The sequence below is a fragment of the Manis pentadactyla genome, chromosome 1 (genome assembly GCF_030020395.1).
Source record: "Manis pentadactyla isolate mManPen7 chromosome 1, mManPen7.hap1, whole genome shotgun sequence".
Classification (NCBI taxonomy): domain Eukaryota; kingdom Metazoa; phylum Chordata; class Mammalia; order Pholidota; family Manidae; genus Manis; species Manis pentadactyla.
This window is the reverse complement of record NC_080019.1, coordinates 70,563,415-70,580,697: the sequence shown is the minus strand read 5'-3', so window position 1 is coordinate 70,580,697 and position 17,283 is coordinate 70,563,415. Positions and strand designations below refer to the sequence as shown.

The window sequence follows — 17,283 nt, the reverse complement described above, 5'->3', positions numbered from 1 at the left end:
TACTTTCAGACCTTAATTGGGCACATGTTGGAGTGGGAAGGAGGGCTATGTACCAGCTTTGTTTTTCTCTAGAAGAAAACTAATAGAAATATGTATTATATAAAATATCCCCTATGTTAGTGTGTGTTAGGTGGTAGTGTATGTGAATGTGGTTGGGTGGGTGAGATGGTGGAGAGACTTGTTGCCCTTTCAGGGAAAGTAGACTAATATTCCCATCACACGTAAAGGAGTCAAATTCTTTAGGACCATAGGTCCAGGGAAGTGGGAATTAACTGTGATGGCTTCTTGAGGTACGTCCATAAAATGTGCCTACTGAACACAGCCTACTTGATGATGTGGTTGATTTTTGAAGAGACTGCACAAAATCAGTGTTAGGTTTCTTAAGTATTTCTTAATTTTTTTTGCACCAATACTAATAATAGTGTCCTAAATTATTCTAGTCAGTAGGAAGTTTTGTTTTAATAGGCAGTCATTCCCTTACAAACGGATTTTTCCAGAGTACCTTCAATGTGTGAATCAAAGGCAATCTCACTGGATTCATAAATACCCATGGCACCGAGACAACTAGACCCTGATCTTCTTTTTAAATTAAAGTATCATTGACATACAATCTTATGTTGGTTTCAGATACACCACACAGTGGTTCAACATTCACCCATATTATCAAGTCCTCACCCCTCCAGTGTGGTCACCATCCATCAGCATATAAGGTGTTACAGAATCATTAACTGTATTCTCTGGGCTATACTACCATCCCCATGACCCCCCTATATTGTGATTGCAAATTATTGTGCCCCTTAATCTCCTTCCCCCACCCCCCACCCTCCCCAACCTCTTCTCTTCCCCTTGGTAACCACTGGAGCGGGACCCTACCCTTGCTGGGTGGCAGGTAGGCAGGCCATCCTCCCTACTGCTTAGGGAAGATAATGGGCATTCATTCCTGTTAGTACAGGCACCACTGTTAGCTGAAGACCCCCAGACACAGTAATCTGGGTCAAGATGGTAACAGCAACAGCACTGCAGAGGGACTAAAGATAAGTTCTGGCTTTGAACCTACCTGCCACTTATCTACTTATTTACCCACCTTTTCAAAAAGTTGGCACCAATGATGGGTGAATAATGGCTTATTCATCCTTAGCACTGCTTTAAATTGTATTAAAATAATTTCTCTTTGGGTCCAGTAACTTCTCACCAGTTAGTAATAAAATGCTTTCCAGGTTATTAAAAAACTGGCCAAACATACTCTACTAGAATTAGTGACATAACAACTATTGGAGAGAAGATAAATAAATAAATAATAAATAAATGTTATGAAAAAGGGGAAAACTGTGATTAAAAAACAGAGGTAAGAAGTTTTTAATAAAAGAAAATGTCCACAGACTTGCACAGAAGTTATTTAGGAGTTACTTTTCCCATTATATTTATTGTCCTTGGACAGAACTTTAAGTAATTTCAGACACTACCATAATCATAAAAAACTCAATTGGCTGAAGCCAAAAATCTCATTAATGAAATAAAACCCAAATGTACATTTAAATCAAGAGAAGAACAATGGAGAAAAGATGCTGAATTGTAATCTGCAAGTATAATTAAGTTGAAATTATTTAGTCCAACATATTTACCTATGTCCTGGAGAGAAAAATGATCAATACAATCTCAAGAATTCAATAATGTTTTAAATGTTTGAGAAATCTAGTTTTTTAAGTGTCATTTTAAACTATAAAATGTTCAACAACTTTATAGAATCATTATTAAATAAATGACAATATTTTTCTTAAGAATAAAACTGAGTTTTGAGATTACGTGCAAAATGCGTGTGCTTATGTGTGTGTGTTCAAGTCACTCACTTGCCTGGCATATTTGCCTGAATAATTTTTCATTAATAAAATGAATATATGTCAAATGGCACTTGTGTAAGTGATACAGATCAGGTGTAGAAGAGTTGTTTTTTTTTTAAACAATACCATAATGCTCAACACATGTAGTGTTTGATCAAAGTCTGAAGTGTTTGTAATGATAATTGTTTCAAAGTTATTTTCAAAAGTCTACAAAGTAGGCTTGGTCTATCCCCATGCTAAGTTCTGTCCTGCAATTCATATCTGACAGTAGTTCCCAGAAAGGGTAAAAATTCATATAATCTCAAACTAATAAACACTGGAAAACCAGACATTCTCTGCTGATTGTTTCAGAGCAGTGAATAAGTTAGTTGTGGGGAACCTGCACACATTTCATTTTAAATAACCAGAAAAACTACAAAGCAGACTAGCTTTCATGTCAGACCCCTCGCTCTTGGAGGAGATGGTGCGGCAGCTTGTGCTGGCTTTGTCGAAATGCTGCAGACTGGTTTTGATCTGGTGATTTGGCTACAGCAGGACACGATGGGTTTGCTATGGGAGAGAATGGTAACATGAGATGTGCGTGCCCTTCGGGATTTTTACCCCCCACACTTAGCCACTGCTGCTGCTAACATCTTCCACAGGGTTCAACAATCTCACTTGGTGCTTGCTTACCATTTGTATTTCAAAACCTGTTTTGAAAATTATGACAGTATAATAGGAAATTAAATCCATGACTTTGCAAGTCACATAGTGCAAAAGCAACTTCAATTTGGGTCTTCATATGAAGAAATATCTGTGTCCAGCAGGGTCTCCATTGCCCTGCAACCTTAGCCCTTGAGAATTGGGCCTCTCACGTGATCTACACAAGTGACACATGCATACACTTTCTTCACATTTTCAGGGAATCTCACCTGATTCTTTGGGGCTACAATGTGCCACACACAAGTCACTCCTGCAGGGTAATCCCGGTCTGGCCAGTTGGGGGTTTTAAAAGAGCCAGAAGGTTTTTCAAGGCGTCCTCCACAATACCGATCCCCTGAAGTTATTAAACATGAAAAGAAATCCAAATTTGTATCTTTATACAGGTTATGGCAATGCAACAGTGAGATTAGGAATCTGGAATACTAGGTGATAGTATAGTCAATAAAGGCAATGGCAGAAGTTCTTAAAGTTTCTTTTAAAAATATGATTAGTTAGATAGTCTCTACACATACACATACACACACATTGAATGAGACCTGTTACTTGACATATTATTAGCACAAGAGAGTAAAGAAGTAGAGTCAGGACCCTAGCTTCTTTTTTCTTTCATTTTCTTTTTCTTTTTTTTTTTGACAAGACAAAAAAACACTTGGGCTTGACTCTCATTTAGAAATCATGCAGGCCCAACAAATTATATAGATTTTAAGGACCCTCAAGTTAGGAGTATTTATTATTAGGATTAAAATCCATGCCCATGGACAAAATTTGAATTAGCTGGTATAGAAAACTTCCATTACCAGAAAATGTTACATGCTATACATCTTTAACAACTTTTAAGAATAATTGTTTATAAAAACAATACATGATTATAAATTTTCAGCAGTACAAAAAAGCATATAGACAGTAAAAAATTACCCCAAATCTCACCACCTAAAACTAACCACTATTAATACTTGACAAAGATCATTTCAGATATCTCTGTGCAAATTACCGATAGGTTGATAGGAATAATTTCAGAGAAATATTTTAATATAAAGTTCTCAATTTAATTTTATTTGAAGTTAACTAATAAAGTGAATTGATACTAAAGGAATTAATATATTTCAATGAAATATTTCTTTGACACAGAAGATAATCATTCCTAAATGAAATCTCTAAATTTAAGAAAATGTATTATAAAAATTGAGGTTGGAATGTTTAAAACTTTTTATTAATGGAAAATTTCAAGCATATACAAAGTAAATTGAATAATATAGTGAACATCTGTGTATCCATCACAGTTTCAACAATTATCATCATTCCACTATTCTTTTTATCAATACTGCTGCCCAATCTCCAATCTGGTAGGGATGTAATGGTGTTTCAGTGTGGCTTTAATCTGTATTTCCCTGTTAACTAGTGATCTTGAGCAGTTTTTCATGTACTTCTAGTCATTCATATAACCTCTTTTGTGAAGTATCTGTTTAAGTGTTTGCCATTTTTATATTTATTGGGATCTCGATCTTTTTATTGCTCAGTTGCATGAGTTCTTTGTATATTCTGAATACAAGTCTTTTATTACATATTTTTGTGAATATTCCCTCCCATTCTGTAGGTTGCTTATTCATCTTTGTAATAATGTCTTTTTATAAGCATTAGTTTTAATTTTAATGAAGTTTGCATGACACACATTTTTCCATCCTTGTATGTTCAACCTATTTTGTCTTTGTATTTCAAGTGCTTCCTTGTAAACAAACGATAGTTGGCCTTTGCTTCTTAACTCAGTCTAAAAATCACTATGTTTTAATTGGAGTATTTAATCCTTTGCATTTTAATGTATTTATTGATATGCTTGGATTTAGTGTGCCATGTGCTATTTTGTTCTATTTGTCCCACCTCTCTTTTGTTCCATCTGTTCTTCCTTGCCTGTCTTCTTTGGGTTAGTAGTATAATTTTAATATCTGTTTTAGTCTTTTGGCTTTCAGCTATAACTTTTGCATTTTTAATGGGTACTCTAGGGAACACAACATGCATCTTTAACTTACCACAATGTGCTTAGTTAATAATGTATTTCTTCATGTACCGCCTATGGATGTGTGTGTATGCACAGCAGTATATAGTTCCATTTACCTCTCTATCCTTTTTTCTATTATTGCCATATATATTACATCGTATCATATATTATTATTACATTATACATTTTACAAACAGTGCTAAGGTTTTGTTTGGAACAGGCATGCAAAGATATAAAAAGAGGAAAATAATATATAGTCTCTCATATTTACTACTTCCAGTAGCCCTCAATCCTTCCATTACCTTTGTGTGGACCTGTGGGACCATTTCCCTTCAACTTAAGAACTTCCTTCAATATTTCTTGTGATGCAAGTGTTTATCTGAAAATGTCTTTATTTCACTTTCATTTTTGAAGACTGGCTATAGATTTCTCAGCTGACAGTTTTATTCCACAACTTTAAAAATACTGTTCCACTGTGTTCTGGCCTCCTTGTTTTTGGTGACAAGAAAGTCATTGCTCATACCATTGTTGTCTTGTATATAATATGGCTTTTATCTGATTGATTTTAAGAGTGTCTTTAGATTTTCATAATTTGATTTTGATGTGCCTAAGTGTGGCTTCATTTTTATTTATCCTGTTTGGTGTCTGTTGATCTTCTTGGCTGTATACATTGATGTGTTCTTCACTAAATTTGGGGAGTTTCAAGCCATTATTTCTTCAGATATTTTCCTATACTATTTTCTTTTGAGATGCAAATTGCACAAATGTTAGATTACTTGATATTGTCTCACTGGTCTCTGAGGCTCTTTTTAGGAAAATCTTTTTCCTCCTGATTCCTCAGATCGGATCATTTTTATTCAAATCCACTGACTCTCCTACCACCCCAATCTGTTTGTAAACCCATGAGGTAAATTGTAAAATTTCAGATCTGTATCTTTCAGTTCTAGAATTACTATTTTATTATTTTTTTAAATAGTTTCTGTTTCTCTTCTGAGATTCTCAATCTGTTTATCGCTTATACACATATTTCCCTTTAAGTCCTTCAACATATTTAGAATAGCTGTCTTAAAGTGCTTTTCTGCTAAATGCAACATAGATTGCAACACATATCTTGGGGTGAGTTTTTACTGATTGCTTTTTTCCTTGAACATGAACATACTTTTCCAGTTTCATTACATGATTAGATACTGGACATTATGAATGACACTTTACAGAAACTCTAGATTCTGTTGTGTTCCTATGAAAAATGATATTTTTCTAGTAGGCGTTTGCTTGGCTCGATTCCAGCTCAGTCTGTCTCCCTGGAACTGGGCAGCAGCGGTAACCTGGTCAGCTCCTTCATCCCCCAGGTGACGCCTCTCTCCAGCATGTGCAGAGTTGAGCTGTCAGGTGAAGACTTGGGTGGACTTTATATGTATATTTTCTGCCTCAATTCCTCTGTAGCTTCAGGCCAAGATTTCCTCCCAAACATCCTGGCTGCTCTGTCAGCCCCAGACTCTGTCCTCTGACATCTCAAACCAGGAATGATGCACTTTAGCCCAAGGCAAGGGCAGGTTAGGGAGAGCCCTCAGGCAGAAGGCTGCAAACTGCACAGATCTGCCTGCTGCAGTTGCCTTTCAAGGGTAGAGGTTTCTACCCTCAGCAGCTTACATGAAAATATCCCAACATAGTATTAGGTAAAAAGAAAGGTTGTGAAACAATATGAAGGTATGATGAAAAGTTATCACAGAAGTATATATGTGTAAGTTCACATAGAAAGGTGAGAGAGCCACCAGCTGTGTTTACTTCGAAGAGGGGACTACAATGGGGTAAAGGGCTGTATTTCTGTATTGGAATGTGTATGCACGTATGCAAGCTTCACACTTTTACTCCATGGATTTCTATATCTGTGTTTTTACAAGAGCATATGTGGGCAAAAAAAAAACCGATTTTTTAAAAATGGTATCTTGGTGGTTTGGTGGCATTTATTAGCTCTCTGAGAAGAACTCCTCATAAACTTTAGATTAATTAAGTAAATACATATAAAGAGCCTAGAACTATGCCTAACACACAGTAAGCACTCAATAACTGTGAACCATCATTATAGCTGCAAGTGCATTATATGGAAATGATACCTCTTTCATTCGGTTCAGCAGCAGAGAACATGGCCATGAAGCCATTCCCAGCTGTGTTGGCATCGGAAATCATCTGTACCATCATCTTGTTACCACTGGACACAAGGGCTCCAGGCCGGAACGTGCCGCAGAAGCGCCCAATACGCTGGCCATTGGCGTGGCCATTGTACACATCCACAAAGTCATAACGACACAGGTTGTCACTCTCGAGGTCTATGAACCGGAAATTAAGAACTACAACTTTTCCTTCAGGAACCTGCCAAGAAAGGGGTGGGTTGGAAAACTGTCATGAAAACGGTGTCTGAGGCTTTCACATCTAGCCAACTATTTAAGTGAATGATAAAAGTATAATACCCAAGATGATGCTTTTTCTTCTCTCAAATCTGAACTAAGCCAGAAGAGGTTTCCTACCCAATGTATTCCTAATAAAACATAAGTATTTATTCTCTTTTGACAAACCCCACAATTCTCTGGAGTATACGATCTTAATCCTAGCGAGCGTATCCCAACAAGATGCAAAATATTGGATCAGTCATATTGATACATTAATTGTTTACAAAGAACACCAGTCCTGACTGGACCTTAGCACACATTCACATATCCTAAAACACCATGGCACCCAGAGATTGCTGGCAAAGAAACACCTGATGTCACTTTTCACAAATAATACAATAGGACAATCTCAATATGTTGAATGTTTCGATGAAGTTCAAAATGAAGGGGTTATTTGGCAATCATGCAGTTAGTTTATAGATAATCCACTTTGGGTCCTACAAAATCCAGGTCAACTCTCTACACTTACTACGTCAGCTGAGTAATTGTTGTGTCATCTCCTCTCAAAGTCACTGAGTTTTTGTGTTTCCCAGGTGAAAACTTTATATACCACGCAGCCTTGAAACACAATAACCTGATGGAAAAGATGAGTCTTCACTTTCTCACAATACGTTCTTCACTATTAATTCCCTCCACATAATTCTTATTGGTCCCTGAGTAGGTAGAAGAAAATCATTTGGCAGGATTCTAACAAAAGCCCCATTTCTTTCCCAGTTCACACCACCTTTTAACTTCTTTGCTCGAGTTTAATCATAAAGTCTGGATCAGATTTGTTCGCTTTTCAAATGAGATCCCCACTGAACAGTGTAAGAATTTCATTTGGTAGAAACCTGACAGATGACAGAGGTCAGTGATTTTAAACAACAATCCACAACCAACAGGGGTTGGTTTATATTCACCGTACTTAACTATCTCAGACTTGGGAGTCAACAGATGCTTTAACAGCCTCCCATGTTGGCGAGTTCAGCGCCATGAATCTGCTTTTTCCTATGAGAAGATGAAGTGCCTCAGTGCTACTTGCCTTCGGTATCAACACATACACACCCCATGGTAAAAACTCTACAGAGTAGTCACACAACGGGGGATATTTTGGCTTTCCATGGTTGCCTTCTGATTGCTCAAAGCTTATTGAAATGGTGTGAATACCAGAAGCTCCACAGCCACAGTCTAAGAAGCTGATAGAAGAAAATGCAGTTTAATTTTTAAATATTCTCACTGAGATATCTGTTGTAGAACTTCTCTGGTTTTTTTTTTTTTGTATACAATCTCTATTTATCCTATGATCAGAAAATTATCAAAATATGATGCCACATCTATAACCTTAAATAGAAGCCAGCTCTCCATGGATCACTGAAACATTCCCAGCCAAGAAAAACATTGTGAACTAAATTAATTTGTATTATCCTTGCTTGAATAATGGCTATTTGTGTAAAAGTACAGATAAACTGTGTTGAAGGTAATTCAAAGGTGGGAGACCCATTCACCCACAGAGTGAGTGTACACAAACAGGGGAGAGGTCTGCAGATGGAGCCCTGGGGCACTGCGGGGCCATCAGGTCTTCCTGATGAGGTCAAACCAAGGCCGAGACTGAGTCAGTAGGTCGGAGGCAGCCAGAAGGCCGTGGTGCCCAGAGGCCAAGTGAAGAGAGCACATGGAGGAGGACAGACAGCTGAGTCAGAGCGGCTGCCCGGTCAAGGGAGATGAGCACTGCGCTTAGCAACCAGAGGTCACTGGTGACTGACGAGGCTGCTTTGGTGGAGCACGGGAGGACAAAGCCTGAGAAGGGAAGGATCAAGGGAAAATGCGGTGAGAGGATCCGGGGAGAATGAATATGGGCAGCCTTTGAAGGGGTTCTGCTGGGAAGATGAACAGAGCAACGAGGGAGGGTCGGGGAGGGGACGTGAGGTCAAGATGCGACCTTAGCGACTTTAACAATGAGTGGTAATGAGGCAGGTTTGCATGCCAATGGGGAAAAATCTAAGGAGAGGGCAAAACTGGTAAAATCAGAGCGAGGGAGAACTGCTGGAGAGCAGACAAGGGAAGATTTGGTCCACCAAGTACAGATGGAGGGGCTGGCCTTAGACAGGGGCATGGATGGTTCTACCTGGTGAGAAGAGCGAAGGCAGACGCAGGGTGGTTAGCAGGTGAGGTTGTGAGATCATATGAAATTTTTCTCCTGATTGCTTTTCTTGCCTTAGTGAAATAGGAAACAAAGTCACAAGGACCAAGAATGGATGTGAGAGGAGCTACTGAGAGTTGAGAGCAAAGGTGTGCAAATGGGCTCAGGCCAAGTAGTGGGAGCACAGGGAGCGCCGAGGCCCACGGGAAGTGAGTGGGGTGGCAGCGCGCCCTCCCTGCACGCCTGTGGCTTTTCCCCAGCCGCATTCAGCTCCCTGGGTGGGGGTGTAGAGCAGGCAAGAGTTGGATCTAAGCAGCAGGGGGTGGGTGGTTGGCAGGGGGAGAGGGGTGGAGTCTGCCGAGCAAGGACCCTGGGGGGAGGGAGGGCCAACAGAGGTGAGGACACAGGCGGGCGAATGATCACGATGATGGACCGTGGCTTCCACGCTGGGTAAGGACAGAAATCACAGCTCAGTGGGGTGAGGACAGTTACCCCCTAGATTGTGGAAGAGACAAAGGTAAGGACAATAGAAGTGGGTGGCTGAAGACCGATGGAGAATAAGCTCATTGGAGGAGAGGAGGTTAAAGACCCAAAAGAATCATCCACATAGATATTGAAATTAGAATCATGACAAGAAAGAGTGGTGAAGCAATGACAGTGAGCCATGGGCTAAACTTTACAAGACAGGAGGAAGACGGTCCTGGGGTCTTTAGATGATGCAGCAGGAGGAGCAGAGGAGGGTGTTTCATTGGTAAGGACTCAGTTCTTTGACTCTGGATCGTTCTGTTGATTCATTTCTGTAGTTAGGTTGCTGAATGGACTACAGCCTTGGGTGCTATGTCCCATGGAATAAAGCATTCCTTCTCAGAAGTTCCTTACATGGTCCCATTGCAATGAAAAGTTGAAACTTCTGTGAGAAGAGACACAAATATGTTTAGCAATAGAAACAAGGTGACATCACTGAATTTTGAACTCATGCTGATCCTAACAATTCTGGCAAAAACTCTTTAGACAGGAGGATGCAGAGGAGATGCGGCTGTGGGTCTACTGTAACCAGAGACAAACGCCATCTTTCACCGAAGGCCTAAGAGAAATTCTATTGCAAGGGAGATGCACATACGGCAGGGAACCCTTTCACTATAACACAACTGTCCATGAATAATCAGGATTGTCTGATGCCCTGTGATGTGAAATTTGCTGAGAGTTCCTAGATTGTCATTCTAAAGGACTACGGAAAGATGACCCTCCCATTTGAAAAATCTACAATCTATATCCTTGATTCTCTTCGCTAAGGATATAAAAAAATATAGAAAGACACAGAGTAATATAACAAACACTTGGATACCAACCATCCAGAATTGATATTCTTTTTTTTTTTTTTTTTTTAATTATTGAAGGGTAGTTGACAACAGTATTGCATTACATTAGTTTCAGGTGTACAACACAGTGATTCAACATTTATATACATGATAATTCTAGGTACCAGGTATCACCATACCAGGTTGTTACAATATTTTGACTATATTCCTTATGCTATACATTACATCCCGGTTACTTATTTATTTTACAATTGGAAGTGTGTTTATATATATATATATATATATATATATATGTATATATATATTTTGTGAGGGCATCTCTCATATTTATTGATCAAATAGTTGTTAACCACAATAAATTTCTGTATAGGGGGGTCAATGCTCAATGCACAATCATTAATCCACCCCAAGCCTAATTTTCGTCAGTCTCCAATCTTCTGATGCATAACGAACAAATTCTTACATGGAGAACAAATTCTTACATAGTGAATAAGTTACATGGTGAACAGTGCAAAGGCAGTCATCACAGAAGCTTTCGGTTTTGTTCCTGCATTATGAACTATACACAGTCAGTTCAAATATGAATATTCATTTGATTTTTAAACTTGATTTATATGTGGATACCACATTTCTCTATTATTATTATTTTTAATAAAATGCTGAAGTAGATAGATACGAGATAAAGGTAGAAAACAGAGTTTAGTGTTGTAAGAGAGCAAATGTAGATGATCAGGTGTGTGCCTGTAGACTATGTGTTAATCCAAGCTAGACGAGGGCAATAAACATCCATGTATGCAGAAGATTTCTCTCAGAACATGAGGGGGGAGGTTCTAAGCCTCACCTCTGCTGCTCCCCATTTTCTCACCACATGGCCCCCTGCGACTGTGCCTGTCTTAGGTTGTTCCTCCCTTGAGGAATCTTACCCGTCTCTGGCTAACCAGTCATCTTCCGGGGCCATACAGGGAAATGTTAAGTTGGTAAGTGAGAGAGAAGCCTTATTGTTTGAAAAGGTTAGCTTTTTACTTCTTTGCATATTTATGCCCTGTGGCTTCTATGCCCAGCATTTGTCTTGAGGTGTCTTTACCACTTGGAAGAATTATGATACTCGGTAAATTCGACATGTGGCACGAGTTCTATTTAAAGGTTGTGATTAGGTAGGAAGAAGAAAAGCTATAGAAGTAGCAGGCGGAAGAAAACCTAGGAAGATTGATTATTTCTTTGACATATCTTCTTGTAGAGTAACTTCAGCATGGATAGGTTTTAAACTACTAATTAAATTGTGCACACACATTAACATAATAGGAATATAGTTACCTAACCAAAGCATACCTGTAATTACCAGCCATCTCCAGTGAAACCAAGAAAACCAGTTAGGCACCTTAGGCATTTGTGAAAACTTATCTATGATATGGTGGATATTGTCCGACTGAACTTAAACAGTCTGAGAGAATTCAGATAAACTAGAACAACCCATTCCTGGGGACTGTTCATATCCCGTATGTTCTTTTAACGATAAATAGTCTGTGGTTGTAAGGTTTTGGAGTGCTACAATTTGCACTTCTCCTAATTCTTGGTTGAGTTCCAACAGTATAGATCCAGTCCAATTTTTGTTTTACTGTATGCACAGGCCAGCTTAGATATCTCCTTCATCATTCCCATGGCAAGTCCAGGAACTGGTGGGATGAGTGCATCTACACCTGTGACAGTGCGTGGATCTTTGTTGGAGTTTTTTTTTTTTGCTGATCACAGAATTGATATTCTTAATATTTTGTCAACACATCTTTAAAGTTTCCCTTAATAAAATAACTGAAAAATTTCAGATGAAATGACGTTTCTGTTGTCCTCATCCCAGGCCCTATTTCCCCCTCCTTTCTCAGAAGCAATCACTGTCATAAATTTAGTGGTTTCCTTCTGAGACATTCAAAATATTTTTATATAAATGTATATGCTTCTATGCAAAACACAGAGTTGTGTTTTTGTGTCTTTTTTTTTAATTAATGAAAATAAGAAAATGTTATATGTAACATTGGACAACCTGGGCATCCTTGAATTTTCTGGGTGAGGAAGAGAAGATGAATAAAAATAAACACAAAAACCCACAGGCCCTTTACAAGCTATTCTTTCTGCTGGGTGTACTTTCTCAATTCTGCCCTTCTCTCTTTTATGCTTAGGGGCTCAGTCACCTCTTCCTGGAGGCACTCTCCCACCTCCTCCTCCCACGATGGGTTCTGCTCAGCGACAGCCTGCCCCCCGAGTCTGCACTAGGGAAGGCTCACTGTCTGTCTTCCCTGGAAGATGGAGCTCTAGAGGGCGAGGATCCCTCCTGCCTTCTTCACTGTGGCATCCCCAGCCACTGGACAGCGCGTAGCCCCAAACAGAGGTGCACCATAAAGATTTGTCAAAAGGATCCATTTGATAAAGATTTGACAAATCTTTATCAAATGGATCCTTCAGATGCGCAATACAACCCTTGCTAGATGAGGCACGCAGTGGGTGGCCTCACCTCGTGTGTTCTAGTACCTCTTACCCTATTGAGGAACGGAGGAATGGTGCTCCAGAAGGCTACTCTCCTTTCTAAGTCATTCTTCACAAAAAAGAAGATAGCTATCTCTGGGGGAAACTTTATATCTTAAATCACCTGTAATGCTACCACTTAGTGCTGAAACTCCATTAAGATGCTTTTTTGGTGGCAGTTAGACAAAACTACTATTCTGCAAGATTATACTGACTTAATTCATTATTTGCTCGTACAAAACAATTCTATGTTGGTGTTTTTCCCTATCAACCAACGAGTTTCCTACGAGACAAAGCCTAGTGTTGCAACAATGACCTCTGCTCACCCCACAGCCCCTGGGATGTCCTTGCTATCACAGGCAAACGTGCCAATCTCTCAATGTCAACGCCAGGGCTGCTGCCAGAGAATGAGCGAGGGAACAGTGCTCAAAGCTGATGGTTTGCATTTTCAGGATACTGTGAGCAAAATGCAAATATGAGCACAACTTCTTTTGTGTGGAGTAGATTTCTGTAGAAATGGTAATACTCCTTTGTGTCTGCAGCTTTTCTTCCCTCAGCACATCATTTACGAATTTGACCAAAATGATCTGTTTCTGAAGCATGTCTGTTTTTTTAAAATGCTATCATTTTAATTCATCTTTTGAGATTTTCATCTTCCACAAATGCTTTGGGAAACCATGTTCTCGAAAGCAGGTTACATTTTATTTACATGAAGTTCAAGAGGTATGGCAGCACATAGACCTCCAAATGTAATCCAGAGAATCTTATATACACATAATGTTCAAATATTTGGCTGTATTTCGAAAGGGGAATAAATCAGAAGCTTACAAGATCTTCTTCATGTATATTCTGTGTATATTTAAAATATTCTTTTTAAAGGATCTTATTAACTTTTGGAGAACATACATTTTGATTAGCGGAAATAACATGTTCTTATTTTTTTTCTTTTTTTGGTTGGGGATTTCACCAAAAAACCTTTACACCTTCATGTCTGGAAGGAGGGAGGAAACCCCCAACCACGCCAAGCTCAGTCTAGTGGCACCAGTGGAAATCAGTTAATACTCCTCTGCCAAAACTGTCCAAAACTTTCCCACTGCACTTGGAATAAAATGCTCATGGTATCTATAGTCACACGCTTAAGTGGTGTATACTGGGGCCAGGTATTTTTCTAAGCCCTTTACACAAATTATTTCATCTAATCCCTTACAGCAACCCTATGAAGGTGATATTATTAGCCTAGTTTTACAGTTTACAGATAAGAAAACTGAGGCACAAAGAGGTTAAGGCCCTGCATGATATGGCCCCTGACTATCTCTCTGACCTCCTCTTTCCCTCACATACAACAATTTGGCTATTCAAGGAACCCTCCAAGCTGGTTTTCCTTCTCAGGGCCTTTGCACGGCCTGGTCCCTCTGCTTGGTACACTCTTGTCCCTGACACTCCTGTACTTCCTCTACCCCATCATTTAGGCCTCAGCTCAACCGTCACCTTTCCAGAGAAGCCTCTCCTGAGCCCCTCAGTTGCTGCAGATCACACAGACCACATAACCATGCTGTTTCTTTATAGATCATTTGTCACCTGTCTCTCTACCAAAATATAAGATCCAGAGATCATAGCTTGGCCACAGCAAGTCCAATGCCTGGCTATAGAGGAATTCAAAAGGTGGTTATTGAATAAATGACTGGGATCCTTGTAATATTATTATTATTATTATTATTTTAAAGTAGAGGCCACAACTCCTATTACTAGCACACACATTTATGTAACAGTGTAAACTCACAGGTGCAAGGCAAGCAGTATTAGCACCATTTTGGGAAGGAAGAAACAGTTCAGAGTAGTTATGATGACTTACCTAAAGCCACCAGCAAGACTGTGGCAAAGTCAAGATCTCCTGACTTCTATCCCCCTGTGTTTTCCTTGGCTTAATGTGGCAGAGACTGAGGAGACACTCGCCAACCTCATTTCCTCTCCCCGGGCACAAAGCAGTCACTATTTCCCAGCCTCCACTGCAGTTAGGTGTGACCATACGCCTGTGTCCTGGTCAGGGGGACATGGGACCTGATGAACCCATTTCCAGGCCTAGCCATCAAATGTCCTATGCAGTCCTTTTGGAGTTCTCTTTTTGCTCTAAGGAAGGGATTCAATGGAGGAAATTAGAATATTCTAGAAGACAGAAGAGCCACATAGCAGTTCATGCTCAAAGGAGAGCTGCCCAGGATAACTATCCAACTGCACTGGACTGGGAAGTGAGCAAGAATTTGCCATTTGTTGTGTTAGGCCACTGCATTTTGGGGGTTTTCTGTTACACTTTGCACTTTGTCTTAATTACCCTGATTAACAAATGGGTGGTGACACTCACCGCAGTCCTTACCCAGCAGCTCTGTGACAGGCAAATGTGGGGACATCTTTGTTGTTTTGAAGCTCTAAGTTCTATACGAATTAACATTGTAATATGGCCACCAAAGAGTGGAGAGAGTCTCAGGCTGTGCGAACAGCAAGGGAGGCAACAATCTGGAGCGATCCCAAATGTAAGTAAACTCACTGAGGTGTGCACTGTGACTTCAAGCATCGGGAGTGCCTCCAGCACCCTGGCACCGCCCCCGACCCCTTGTCTGTGGCCAGTCAGCTGAGCTGGTAATGCCAGCAGCAGCCGTGAGTGCTTCCTGAGCTGAGAAAAGAAATGGATCCTTTGACTGAAGACTTGGCTATGGAAAGAACAAGAAGGGGCTTCAGGTCCTGCCTCTTTGGCAAACGCTGCCTAAGGCTGAAGAAGGAAACGGCAGGGGGCAGATCCTGGCTGCGGTGGGGCCGTTCAGCACCGCAAAGGCTGCTGAACTCAAGTCTGCCAAGAGAAAACACTCCTGGGACAAATTTGAAGGAACAACAGAGCAGCATCCAGAGCAACAGGCACTCAGGTAATTCCAGGAGGATGGGGAGGCAGGCAGGCCTGCACAGAGCTGCTGGGGTGGATCCTGCCTGGGCGGGGAGATAAAGTCAAGCTTAAATGTAGCATAGTCCTTTTCAGCGATGCGCATGCCTGGCTTTCCTGTCGCTGACGACACCACAAGGACCTGCTGTGGGAGTAAGTGGTGACAAATCTGAGCAACTTAGGCATGCATCATCAGCTTTCTTGAGAACTGGAACTTCACGACTTAATTTTTCATTAATTAGTTGGCTTTTTAACTGTGCTCCTGAAAGCATTTACTCTAAAATAAAAAAGCATTACCAAACAACAACAAAAAAACACTACCAAAAATAAAATAAAGATTCATAAAACAAAGAGCTATAGATTTATGCCAAGCAATAAATTAAAAAACCACTCTCACAGGGCACTCGGAGCATCATACAGCACAACAGCTCAGCCTCCATTTCCCAGCAGGTAGTTCGTGTACGACGAACCTATACTTCCCATGTTGCCCACTGAACCTGGTAGCCTGCATGTGTCTCCCTGGCCACAGCCCTGGTGACATGTGGCTGACAAGCAGCAGCACCAACAACTTGTCCCCCTGCTGCTCAAGGCTGGAAGGAGTAGCTGAACTTGGTGGCTAATGTCCAAGCTGTTTCCTGTGCTTAGTGTGTGTCTTTGAAAGGTGTTGTCTTGGCAAAAGAGAGATGGGTTCTTGCGGATTACCTTTCATATTTAACCGCATGTTGAAGAGAGGACTCTGGGCAGTGCCTATGTGTGTGATGCACTTCTGGAAAAGAACATGGCAGGAGAGATGGGAAGTGCAAAGAGACGCTCCACCAAATCCATCCTGGATTTTTTTAAAGCAACTATCCAGGCAGCATTGTTCCATTCTGATTTCTCTGCATCTGAGTAACTGAGCCCACATGCAGCAGGGGGGCAGGCATCAAAAAGGGGCAATGAAGGTGAAGAGGGAGACAGAAAAAGTCCTCTTTCTTCACTGCACATGTTTTCATCTCAGATTTCTGAATAGTTTGCAGATTTTCTATGCCTTTTGATTATTCGTTCTCCAAGTCAACAAGTATTCATTAAACCAGCTGCCAACACAGCCATATGCATCCAGCCAGGATAGACCATTGACTCCGGACCCCGGCAGTGCCTCCCTGGGGCAAGTTAGGGCACCAAAAGTCTGTAAAAATGCCCATTCACCTTTGTTATAATCTCTCAATCGATGTATGCAGGATTATATTTTTTTTTAAGTAAGGATATTCATTTCCTTTCCTTGTGTTTCATGAGAGAAGACTCCAGACAGATCATAAAAATTACATATAACCAGTATCTTCTCACTTTCAAAAAGTGGAACAAAATTCTTGGGTCATTTTAGGATAACCCCTCAATTCTCCAGAAGTTGTCAACAGGGGTTAATCCAGAACACGAAACATGATT

General features: G+C 40.3%; 1 protein-coding gene across 1 annotated transcript in view; it reads right to left on the bottom strand.

Annotated features, from left to right (window-relative positions):
* Window positions 1–17,283, bottom strand: part of PCOLCE2 (procollagen C-endopeptidase enhancer 2) — a 64,340-nt gene that overhangs the window by 15,366 nt on the left and 31,691 nt on the right. The window contains exons 3-4 of the mRNA XM_036877332.2: window positions 6,648–6,903; window positions 2,750–2,874 (exon numbers count right to left, since the gene is read on the bottom strand). Of these exons, the coding sequence (XP_036733227.1) occupies window positions 2,750–2,874; window positions 6,648–6,903 (381 nt within the window). The remainder of the gene's footprint in view (window positions 1–2,749; window positions 2,875–6,647; window positions 6,904–17,283) is intronic.